Below are 12,356 nucleotides of genomic sequence, written 5' to 3' on the forward strand. Positions count from 1 at the left end.
TCTTCAGATTCCTGGTGACATTACATTCAATAATGCCATCTCTGCCTTAAATGACTATAATGCTTTTAGAATGACAGTGGTTCTTAGTCCTCCTTTGATGTGGTTTACTACTACAGACTTTAATACTCTTTTTAAAAAAAAAAATCAATTCAGTCCTTTTGGTTTCCTTCTTGTTATAGGGATCGTGCTTCTAACACTAGCAGTTAAGAAGGTGGGGCAGGAAGAGTATACATTTGAGACCTGTCTGGACAACACACCAAGATCTGGTTTCGATAAACAACTAAAGAAATGAAATAAAGCCCCTTACGGATTTAACAATACTTGTAAGAACATTCTGCCCTACCTAGTCCAACCTACTTGAAAGGACAATTGCTACAAAAGTCACACAAATATTATACAAGACATTAAGAATACATAAAAACCATTAGACACTTATTCTCCATCAGAAATAGTCATACATGACACTCAACTGAGCACAGCCTGAAAGACTTGCATTTTACAATGCCCTGAGAGCCACTAAGTATTTAGACCATAGGCTAACACAACTAACTACACCAGTAATTATTCACAGAGCAGGATTCACCGCTGGCTCGGTGGACTCCAATCTTTTACTGGTGTATGTAATGACCATGGTGAAGAAGTCAACTTACAGAACTAATGGACGTCCAGTATAGGAACATCCGTTAGGAGGAAGCCGCTCCTTGTACCTCTGATATCAGAATAAAATGAGTAATTATACAAGGTTATCACCAATAAGCATCCTGCCTTGATAAACCTGGGCCACTGCACACTGAACGGTCTGAGTGACAGGCAATGGTTTTCCAAATTGACTTGTAATGTACAATGTATATGCTAGAAAGTAGGCAGTACGTAGAATCAGAGAACGAAGGTTTCCAAACTGCTTTCAATCCCACTAAGCAACAGAAAGGGAACCTGAGTTTTACCTCTTTAGAACACCCACCGACCCCCCTGCATGAAGGGAAGTGTGAGGCAGCTCTCAGTATGGAAGGAGGGCTTCCTCACGTACAGGGAAGGGTTACCTGTCTTAGAATCGATGCTGAATTTTCCGTGTTCGTTCCCACTTATGATTGCGTATGTGATTTCTGCATTCGCCTCGATATCCCGACTGGCTGCGTACACCTGGAGAACTTCGGTCCCGATGACAATGTCCTCTGACACGGTGGCACCATATTCACGGTACTCAAACACAGGTGGGTTGTCATTTATATCCAAAACAGACACAACCACCGTGCCAGTGGCTGTCAATTTCCTTGGCAATCCTTGGTCCGCTGCTTTCAAAGTGAGAGTATAGACTGCCTGTAGTTCCCTGTCCAAATGCTTTTCCAACTGAAGAATTCCGGACTGCTCGTTAATGGAGAACTGCCCGTCAGCAGAGTCAAGCAGTGAGTAGGAAATCTTCCGATTCAACCCTGGCAAAACAGGAAATCCTATCAGATTTTATGGCGAGAAATTTAAAAATTTAAAAACGCAGGACATTTGTAAAGGACGGAAATGCAAACAGGTATCATTCAAAGACCCGTCAAAGAGGTAATCAAAAGGTATAGTTCAAATCATGAGAGCAGCCAAGATTTTTTAATGTAGTATCTTCATTTCTTTGTTGAGAACGTCATGTATGAATAACCTGTATTTTGATAACTCACTCCCACTTCTCCTAGCTCCTCCCCTGCACCCTTACTACATTCATTCTTCCTTCTTTTTTTTAAAAAAGAACTCACCAACTCCAATGTGTGCTGCCCTTTATTCAGTCATCCACCGAGACTGTGCATGACCAACCAGGGGCCGCACCCTTACTGAAAACTGGCTCTCCCTCCTACAGAAGCCATAAACTGTCTAGAGCTTCTCAGCTAGGAATAGGGGCTCGTGAGTCCCTATCCCTGCTATGCTGGAATTTATAAGACTTACTAAGCATGGAATCTGTCTATTACTGAACTTCCCTGACAAAAAATTATTAAGTGTGACTTTTAAAAATATCTTCAATACTAGTGAGCCGAAAAGGTATTTTATTCATCAGAATGTTTGAATATACAGACTTATTTTCCTCACAAACATTCTTGAACATTTATACAACCTTAGCAATATAGTATTAGCTTGTTATGTTCCTGTGATGCTGCAACTTCTTTAACAGCACTACTGATTTATTCCCCAAAATGCACTTCAAGGGGCTGGGGATAAAACTGGTAAAACCTCAGCCAAGCATACGAAGGCTGCAGGTTCAATCCCCAACATGGGTTTTGGGGAGTGTATTAATGGTGTCAACAACAACACCTCAAGGACACTGCAGCAGGAAGTTTACTGCATGTAACTGTCAAGACTTTAAACATTCAGGAAAAATGGCTTAAGTTACCGTGACTACAACACCACCAAGCTCCATCACGTGCATGATGGAAAGAGATCAATCACACTCCAATGGGGTGTGTTTCATCACGGGGGCGCCCAAAGCCTTCTTCTGCACACCCCAAAGACAGAGCATCTCCTTCCCTCAGTATACCTGCGTCTGCATCGGTGGCCTGCACTCTGGTCAACGGTGTCCCAGGCTCTGTGTTTTCAAATACCGTGATGGCGTATGGATCCGCGGTGAACTCGGGGGTGTTGTCATTTACATCTTCTAACGTGAGCACAATAGTTGCCTGACAGGATCTGCCCCCTCCGTCTGTGGCCTTGACCAGAAGATGATAAACTGCTTGCTCCTCACGATCAAGGAGGGCTAATGTTCTCAGTTCACCTGGAGATGAACAGAAACGAATGGAGACACTGGAGACTGAGGACTGTCCGTCACTTTTTTTTCTTTTTCTATGATTACAAAATCTGAACAACTCTCATTTAGAGAAAAATAATATCAATAACTACCTTACGGCATTCAAAAGCCTAAAGATAAAGAAAATGTGGATATTTTCATTACAGAAAATGCCAAACTGCAAATTTAGGCTCACAAATTTAGGAAACACATTACCGAGGTAAAGCAGGAACATTTAGATACACCCTGGGTATTTTTTCAAAGAAATTATATTAACTTCTCGATCTTGAAATCCAGTAGGTGATACCATGGCTGCCTGTTTTTACTTCCTCCCAACTTTTACACATTAAGTAGCTGTTAAAGTTTCTAAGACACCGTTTCCACAGCATCAGAATAAAATTTAAAAGAGAAAAATGCAATTTCCAGCTTTGTACATGATCTCATGTCGCCCACTCGTAGGAAATACAATATTAAATTAGTCCCAAATTCCACCCTTACCTGTGTCTGGATTCAGTTTAAACTTTTCTGCACCTGAACCAAATAAAGTGTAAGTGATCTCCGCGTTGGACCGGATATCTGCATCTGTGGCAGAGACCTGCATGACCAGCTTCCCCGGAAGAGCGTCTTCGGGAATGGCATCAGAATATGCGGTCTACAAGACAATAAGCAACACTCTTAACAACAGAAGCATTCGGTGTCAGCAGTGACGGCCAAGGGGATGATGGGAAAGACAGCCTCCCATCTGGCCAGGAAAGGACCGGCGGTAACACTCAGAGCTTTTAAAATGAATGTTCTTATAAAACAGATGTGGGGACAAGGAAGAGCCTTGTAACAGGTAGCAGCCCCACATCCGTGACTCCGGCCTGACACTTAACCTGCAGGATACAAAATATGATGTGCCGTTGAACAGTTTCATCCTTAATTCAAATTCTTACGAGAAAATGTGAAGTGGTAGCCTGGATTTATGTAAAAACTAGGGGAAATGTATAACCGTTACATTGTATTTACTTAATTTGAAAAGCAGGGATTTGCTATGTACAGCCGACTGTTCCAAATGCGGAGTCAAGTAACTGCAGTTAGAAGTTAAATGGTCTTCATGGGATGGGGAAAAACACCAAGGGCATGTGTGTTACCACACCACGTTTCCTTTCGCCACATCTGCCTAAATCCTCACACAGTTGGACACTTGGTTCCAGTTCCAATTATCACATTAGCCATGCCCTAATGGAACAGAAGGGAAAGAGATTACGCTTCTGTTACACTTACTCCCTAATATGAGCTTAATGCAGGGAAGATATGTTTTAGGGGTCACAGAACTGGGTATTTTGCAACAGAGATCATTTCAAGTGGTGATGTTCCCAACTATAACGGCAGAGTTGGTATATTTAAAGATTATGAATGGGGTAAGATTTAATATAGATACATGTACAAAATATATGTAGATAACATATATAGGTATATTTTATATAAGTATAATATACATATATAAAATGCAATATATATGTATATATTTTAGCTCATCACTGAAATAAAATACTCTCATTAAAAAAATATAAATTCATGTTGGAATTAACTGTTCATCTCTCAAAAGTGTTACTTGCCGTGACAATGATTTTTTTTAACGTCTCTGAGAAAGTGGCAATTCCCCTACCTCAGTCAAACACACTGGGATACCAGGTGTGCACCACTCTGCCTGAGTCCTTTTTCATGACTGCTAAGACCTCTCTACTGCTGGAAAGCAAAGTTAGCATCCCCACATGTGCCTTCAGCCTTCACATGCTGAGGCCCTCCATTTTTACCCCGGTTATAAACTACTAAGGCTAAGCCAGGCTTTGCCGCTGGGCGGCTTTTCATCATCGGCTCCAGTCAGCCATCTTAGCTGCTACAGTTCCATGGCCCCAGGTCCACTGGAGCCCAGCAGCAGCAGCAGCAGCAGCAGCAGCAGCAGCAGCAGCAGCAGCAGCAGCAGCAGCAGCAGAAGTCATTTCACTGACCTCATGGTTTCTCTGGTATAAACAACAAATGCCTCACAATGGTCCATTAATGCACATGGCTGCTGCAGATGTTTCCCCATCCCTGAAACAACTATGTCGTCACATGAAGAGATTATTTCCATAAAAACTTTCCAGAGTGTTTCTAGGGTCAGACACTGGTATAAGAAACCCAAATTTTACAAGATTTTAGGCCAAAGTTCTTGACCAACATAGCATGCCCCTAAGTCATGGTGACGCTTTGTCAAGTCCTGCCCATGCGACTCTCCTCCACCTCAACTTGATAAGCAACGGTGACACAAAACATAAAACACAAGGGAGTTAGGACACCTCCAAGGCTGTCGTGTGGAAGGGGTGAGGGGATTTACACCCGTGGCACACAATCGTAAGGGAAGCACACCTACCCTCTCACACACTGGACTGTTATCATTGGCATCGAGAACCTTGACTTCAACTCTAGCTTTGGAAGAGAAGGTCCCATCTGTTGCAGTGACGGTCAGAAGGTAACTGTCCTTTTGTTCCCTGTCGAGAGGTTTCTTCACGTACACCCTCCAGTCATTCTGCATATTTTCCACAGCAAACTGTCCCAATGCATCCCCTCCTAGGAAGTTAAGGGAAGTAGGTGATGGCCAAAGCTGTTATACTAGAAAGTGAACTTCGTAACCACAGGAAGAATAGATTATACAAAAAGAAAAAGAAGGCAAGGCATTATGGTTTAAAGGGGATTAAGACTATTTAAATTATGATTAAAATTGATACATACTTGCTTTTCTTTCCTTTTTGGTGCTGTGGCTTTGTATTCTAAGCTGGCCTCTAGCTTAAAGAATCCTCCTGCCTCGGCTCCTTTGAGCTGGGATTATAAGTGTGTGCTACACATATTACTACATATTAGGTTTTTTAAAAATAATAACAAAGCAGCAGTGACATGCTTATTCAAATATGAGATTAAAAAATATCAAGTCTAAAAAGCCATAAAGTAGCTTGCAATGCATCTTTAGATCACATTTAAAATATTAAGGATAAAGTTATAAAATAATAAATCTTAGGCGTCTTGGCTGAACTGCCTCGCTTAAAGTTCTTTAAATTCAGCTTACACATTATTTGTACAAGTTTTAGACATGCTCAACTAAAATCACATCAACTCCCCAAATCCGTATATCCACAGCAAGCATATGGATTCATCTTGTACCGAATCATCTGTCCTGGGCATTTTACCTGTTATGAAGTACGACACTTGTCGGTTAATCTCTTCAGAGTCGGCGTCAGTGGTGCTCAAGATGGCGATCACACCCCCTGGGGGGTCATCCTCACTCACTGTCCCTTTATAAATCTCAGCTGTGAATCGAGGCGGGCTGTCGTTGACGTCAGTGACGGTGACATCCACAATGGCGGTGGAAGACAGCTGCACCTTTTCACCATGGTCTGAGGCAACCACTTTAATCTGGTAACTGGCTCTCTCTTCATGGTCAAGCTCCTTGAGGGTTGTAATCCAGCCTGTTTCCATGTTAATGGCAAAAGACTCGATGATGTCTGCATCTTGGGACTGATCTAGACTGTACATGACTTGGCCGTTGACTCCTGAGTCTAGGTCAGATGCTCTGACCTGGATGACCCTACTCCCTGCTGGCAGGTTTTCGACAATAAATGCCTCGTATGGATTGGACTCCAAAACTGGGCTGTTATCATTAGCGTCTTTCACCTGGATACTGACATCTATAGAAGCCACCACCTCGTAGTCATCCAGAGTACACCTGGCCAGGATGGAAAACTGATACCACTTAGTGGTCTCGTGGTCAAGGCTCTTCTCCAGCTTCAGTCTCCCACTCTGCCGGTCAATCACAAAGAACTCGTCCCTGTTACTCTCGGGAGTATTGCCTTTGACCAGGGTGTAGAGAACAGTCCCGCTATGCTCTACCCGGATGAGGTCAATCTCTGTGCCAATAGGCATGTCTTCTGAAATGGAATAGGTATAAAAGGGCTCTGAGAACCTAGGAAGCTGCACTTCCGGGGGAAGTATTTTAACATAGACAGGAACAACAGACTCTTTGGGCGGAGACCCGTTATCCACAGCTCTAACGAAGAAAGTGAAGAATTCATTCTCTAAACCTATTAAGCTTTCCTTTGTAGTAATGAGGCCGGTCAGTTGGTTGATTTCCAAGTTCTCCTCGACACTTTCCGAATCTGCCTCGATGGCGTAGGTGACGTCAGCATTCGACCCCTCATCGGCATCACTCGCGAAGACCTTGACGACCGACGTCCCTTTGGCGGCGCTGGACCCCACGTTCACCTCGTACTTGGTTGAGCGAAACTGTGGTGCGTTGTCATTGTCGTCCGTGAGGATGACGTTGACAGTGCAGAAGGCGACCTTCCCCCCAGCATCCTTAGCCATTAAACGGACTGAGATCACTTTCTCTGCTGGAGCCTCTCGATCAAGTCTCTCCAGAGTGAAGACCTGCCCTCCGTCGTTCACGTAAAACCTGTCTTTGGCAAAGTCATTTACAAGGTGGTAAGTCAGGTGGCCGTAGATACCGGAATCTCTGTCAGTAGCCTTCACTTGGACCACCAGGGTGTGCAAGGGGGCGTTTTCAGCCAGCTCTACCTCATACTCATTCTGGTGAAAGACAGGGCTGTGCAAATTCCCTCCCATCACGGTGACATTCACCCGAGCCGAGCTTCGGAAAACCCCATCAGACACAGAAACGTTGAGACTATAGAACGGCTTCAAGGTGTGGCGGCGCGGGTTGGAGAGCGTGATGATTCCTGTCTCCCCGTCAATGACAAAGCTCTTGTGATCATTGCCGGACAGAATGGAGTACTCCAGCCTGTCTAGGTCTGAGCGATCTGCATCACAGGCCTTTACGCACATCACAAAATGCCCGTGGGCAGCGTGCTCACTGATCCTAGCTTCGTAAACCTGTTGTTCAAACAGAGGCGGGTTATCGTTGAGGTCGGTGACATCCACAGTGACGACCACATCGCTGCTCAGTGGCGGCATTCCTCCATCAACAGCCCTTACGAGCAGCTTGTGCTGCTGGAACTGTTCGTAATCCAAAGCCCTCACCAGTGAAATCAGCCCAGTGTGACTATCTATGTGAAAGTGATCGTGGCTTTTGCTGTGATTTCCAATCAGCTGGTAGGAAATCCCTCTATTTGGTTCCGAGTCAGAGTCGGTGGCTCTAACTTGAAGGATAGGCGCTCCGATGACAGATGCTTCAGACAGGGTTGTCGAGTAAGACTGTTGCACAAACACGGGAGGGTTGTCATTGATGTCTTCTACTACGATGTCAACAAACACTTCAGCGTGGGCGCCAGTCAGGGAGTCAGTGGCCCGTATGCTTAGCTTATAGGCTGGGTGGGACTCAAAGTCCAGCGGTGCGATGACGTTTATCACCCCAGTGTTGAAGTTGATAGTAAACTGACTAAAAGGGTCCCCGTCTGTGATACTGTAGAACACTTTCAACCCTTCTGGGCTGTTGGCTTGGACGTGGACCACTGGGCTGTGCGTCTGGACGTTCTCGGGAATCTCTGCACTGTAGAAAGCCTTTTCAAACACGGGCATGGCTTTGTTCATGACGGTGATGGGAACTAGAACTTCTGCGGAGAAAGCTGGGTTCCCCCCGTCCTTCGCAACCACTGTGACAAGGTATTCTTTATTCAAGGTGTCGTGCTCAAATTGCTTTTTCAGAGAAATGTCACCAGAGGGTCCAATCTCAAAGTGGTCATGATGCTCCTTAAGGTAGTAGTGAACGTCACCGTTTCTGCCACTGTCTCTGTCAATGGCAGTGACGTGGCGGATGACATGGCCCACCTCAGCATCCACCTTCACCACAGCATAGTAGGGAAGGTTGACAAACACGGGTGCATTATCATTCTGGTCTTCCACGGTGACCTTCACCACAACGTGGGCCACGGCCGACGGCTCCCGTTCTTTAGTCACCTCTACCACCACAACAAACGTCTCCTGTTGCTCCCGATCAAATGGTATCCCAGTGGTTGACAACACGCCTGAGGTGTGGCTGATTTTAAATCTGCGGTCTGGGTTGAGGATACGGTAAAACAAAGGCTCGTTAATCGGGTTCCCTATCGCGGTAATGACAGCTAAGGTTTTGGCTTCGGTGGAGTTCTCCTTCACCACCGCAGAGTAGGCATCTTGGGTAAACTTGAGAGGACTCTCTCTGCTTTCCTTCACGTTGATTCTCACGGAGGCCACGCTTGTAAACCGGCCATCGGAGGCGCGGACGGTCAGCTCATAGCGGCTCCGTAACTGGGTTGTGTTCTGAATTGCTATGGTGCCAGTCTTGTGGTCCATGGAGAACTTCTCCCCAATGTTGCCTTTGGTGATGGAGTATATTAACTGGGAGAACGCCCTGGAGTCGGCATCTGTGGCATTCACTGTGATGACGTTCACGCCTTTGTACGTCGGCAATAGGAGGGATGCTTCGTACAGTGACTTAGAGAAGACAGGGGGGCAGTCATTGATGTCAATCACATGCACGGTCACATTTGCTGCATACTCAGCAAACAGACGAGGCGTCCCCATGTCATGCACTTGGACGGTGAAGTGAAAGACACGTGTCTCTTCATAGTCCAGACTCAGTACGGTATGGATGGCACCGGTGGTGGGATCAATGGCAAAATAGTTGTGCACAGATGGCTCGACAATTTGATAGACGAGCAGAGCATTGGATTCCCGATCAGCGTCGGTGGCTCGGATCACGAGCGGAACATTCTTATCCGTTAGCACCACGCTGTTGACTGAGGCTGATTCACTAATGAATCCTGAATATTCCGCCCGTGTGAAAGCTGGAGGGTTGTCATTCTCATCCTGTATGTGCACTACCACCGTTGTATTGGTGGACAAGCCGGCCATGTTGGTCCCTTGTACTGTCAATGTATAAATGGGCAGTGTCTCAAAATCCAAGGCTCTCTGAGTGACGATGCTTCCTGAATGTGGATTGATATTAAATGCATCGCCTATATTTCCATCTTTTACTTCATACATCACTGATGACTGACTGTGAGCAGAGACCATTCCAACAAAACTCCCAATCCTGATGGCTTCACTAATCTCAGCCGAGTACTCCTTGGATGTGAACTTAGGAGAGGCATTGTCGGCGACGGTGACAGAGATCCGCACGGAGGTCATTTCGCTCATTGGTGGCTCCCCTTTGTCTGTAGCTTTTACCATTAAATCATAGTCTACTTGGTGACTTCGATCCAATTCTCTGGCAGTTTTTATAGAGCCCAAGATGGGGTCGATTGTAAAGGAATTTCCAATGTTTCCTGGAGGGGCAAGGGGAAAAAGAGAGAGAGAGAGAAAGAAACAAAGAAACCTGTTAGAGAAAAGGCAAGGACAACAGAAATAGATATTTAAAACTTAAATCCTGAATTTAAATAGAAAGGGATATCGACCATTGAATGAAACATTCAATTTCATTTTTTACCCACCTAAACTGTTCAGAATTTTGGCTGTCAAATATGAAAAGCAAGAAATTCTCTCTCTGCTGAACTGAAAAATGTGTTGTAGAAACACATGGCTCTCCTCTCAAAAAAACAATTCAGTTTAAGGATTTTCTAACAGAACCTTGGAAATCTGCAGGATTCGTCAACTTATCAGCACTCACCACTTACAACAGAAATTCTTAATTCACTAAGAAATTTTACACCAGGCTTTCAGAGGGCTTTGTATTGTAAGAAGTTAGGGAGCCGAGAAACCATTTTCTGTAGCCCATGGCCCTTCAAAAGTTTTGAAGATTTCAGCAATCTTCCCTTCTTAACCTTTCCCAAGTTGACTTTATCATCTAGTCAGTGACTCTCGAGTAGGAGGGATTTTGCTTCCAGGGAGACATCTGGCAGAGCTTGGCTGTCAGAGCTTGAAGGGAGGAAGCGAGGCTTCCATGTAGATGATAGCAGCCAAGAGACAAAAACAGCTTACGCGGCACACAACGGCCTCCGCAACAAGGAGCTGTTTGCTTCAAAACATCAACAGTGCTAATGCAGCTGAGAAGCAAACCGCTAGGACAGATGGCTTCGCTGGCATTTCCTCGGACCTTCCCAGGCTCTCCCACACAGATTTAGTATTCCCTCGACTCCTCCTCAAAACCCCACAGGGTTGGGAGTTCCAAAGACACTAGTCATTCTCTACATGTTCTGAATGGAGCAAGGACACCCTGGGTCTTTGGGTTCTACCTCTCCGTGAATCCTCACCATCCCCTTTCTGTTACATACATAAGCATCTAGACATCACTCCTAGACCTGAATCCACTCCTTCCCAATGAACTCTTGATGGCCAAGCTCAGGTCAGTTGCCACTGAACTTTTCTCACTCCTCTTCCCGGGTTTACCACCAGCAGACTACCTAGTGCCCTCTGTCAGCCTGAGGATTAGCAAGCACCTCGTTCTCTGCATTAGGAGTAAGCACTTCCTCTACACCACGCATTTCCTTCATTAAATACATTTTCCAAAAATCCGTGACTTTTTATTTTCCTGAGGCCAGACACAGTCTGGTTTTCATTAAGTTGGCCTGGCTCTGTGTCCAAACCCCAAGGCAGTGCCTCGGTTTGAGACAGGGAGGAAGCCTGGGCTTCTCTAGACCCTGAAGGTCCGGGCTGAACCTTGGCCCAGGCCTCTGCCAGGCTGCTCAGACACTGATTTCCGGCCTGTCTGTATTTGGGAGCATCGGTGATTCTAGGCTGTCACTGTGTCAAACCTCAGAGATCCTTCTCTTCGTCTACCTCCAAACCCGCCTGGCCCGACAGGTGCCACCTGCTCACCTTCCTGGCAAGTGACTTTACCTCCCCCAGTCCCCCACTCCCAGCTTTCTGATGCCTGTTTTGGAAAGCAGCCCGCTTGGCAACATTCATATCCATTCATCCACACGTGTCCGTCTTCCTTGTCACAGGGAAAGCTTATTCGCTAGTAGTTAAGGTTCACACATCCTAGGCCTCAAATGAAGACAGTAACCAATGTTTAGCACTGTAAGACGATGTTAGGATGCACTACGGTGTTCTCAGCCCCTGGCCAGACCGACATCCTCTCTGCTCTTCTCTCATGCCAGGGACCCCATATCCACCATGTTCCCTCCTAACGCAGCCTTCCCTGGCTACTCCATTCACCCACTTACTCTTACATTCTTTATTTACCCGAATGCCCCTGCCTCAGTCCCACACTTACCCTATCGGTGTGGCTACTGTTATTGTTTACTTAGTGTTCTCTTTCCTCCTATTAATTTATTTTTGGTTTCTCTGCCATTTCTTGTATGGCTCAGGCTCATCAAGAAAACAGTATGTATTGCAGACTGGACTCCTACTCATAATCCTCCTGCCTCAGTCTCCAAGGGCCATGCTTAAAGGCATAAACCGCCACACCTAGCTCCTGAATCCTCTATATAACAGGTAGAACATTCTTACTATTTATCTGCCATTGTAAGTTCAAAACTATCACCACCTGGGCTACCCTAGCATTGGATTAACAGAACCCTGAGCCTGTTGCTGAGTGAAAACAGTAAATCAGGAGCCCAGTTAGTGATTGGGCATTTGGATCTCACACACAGGTACGTGTTGGGCACAAAGCTTCAGAAGTACAGAAGGTAATGCGAGCTGCCCACTGCTG

General features: G+C 45.5%; 1 protein-coding gene across 14 annotated transcripts in view; it reads right to left on the minus strand.

Annotated features, from left to right (window-relative positions):
- Fat1 (FAT atypical cadherin 1) overlaps positions 1–12,356 on the minus strand; it is a 119,417-nt gene that overhangs the window by 18,977 nt on the left and 88,084 nt on the right. For all 14 annotated transcript variants that reach the window (XR_005494675.2, XM_063275780.1, XM_063275784.1 and 11 more), the window contains 5 exon segments: positions 5,962–10,029; positions 5,151–5,347; positions 3,254–3,407; positions 2,510–2,743; positions 1,041–1,430 (listed from right to left, as the gene is read on the minus strand). Coding sequence is in view for 13 of the 14 variants with exons in the window: in XM_063275780.1 (XP_063131850.1) it covers positions 1,041–1,430; positions 2,510–2,743; positions 3,254–3,407; positions 5,151–5,347; positions 5,962–10,029 (5,043 nt within the window). In the remaining variant the exon portion in view is untranslated.

This window comes from Rattus norvegicus, chromosome 16 (assembly GCF_036323735.1).
Source record: "Rattus norvegicus strain BN/NHsdMcwi chromosome 16, GRCr8, whole genome shotgun sequence".
Taxonomy (NCBI): Eukaryota; Metazoa; Chordata; class Mammalia; order Rodentia; family Muridae; genus Rattus; species Rattus norvegicus.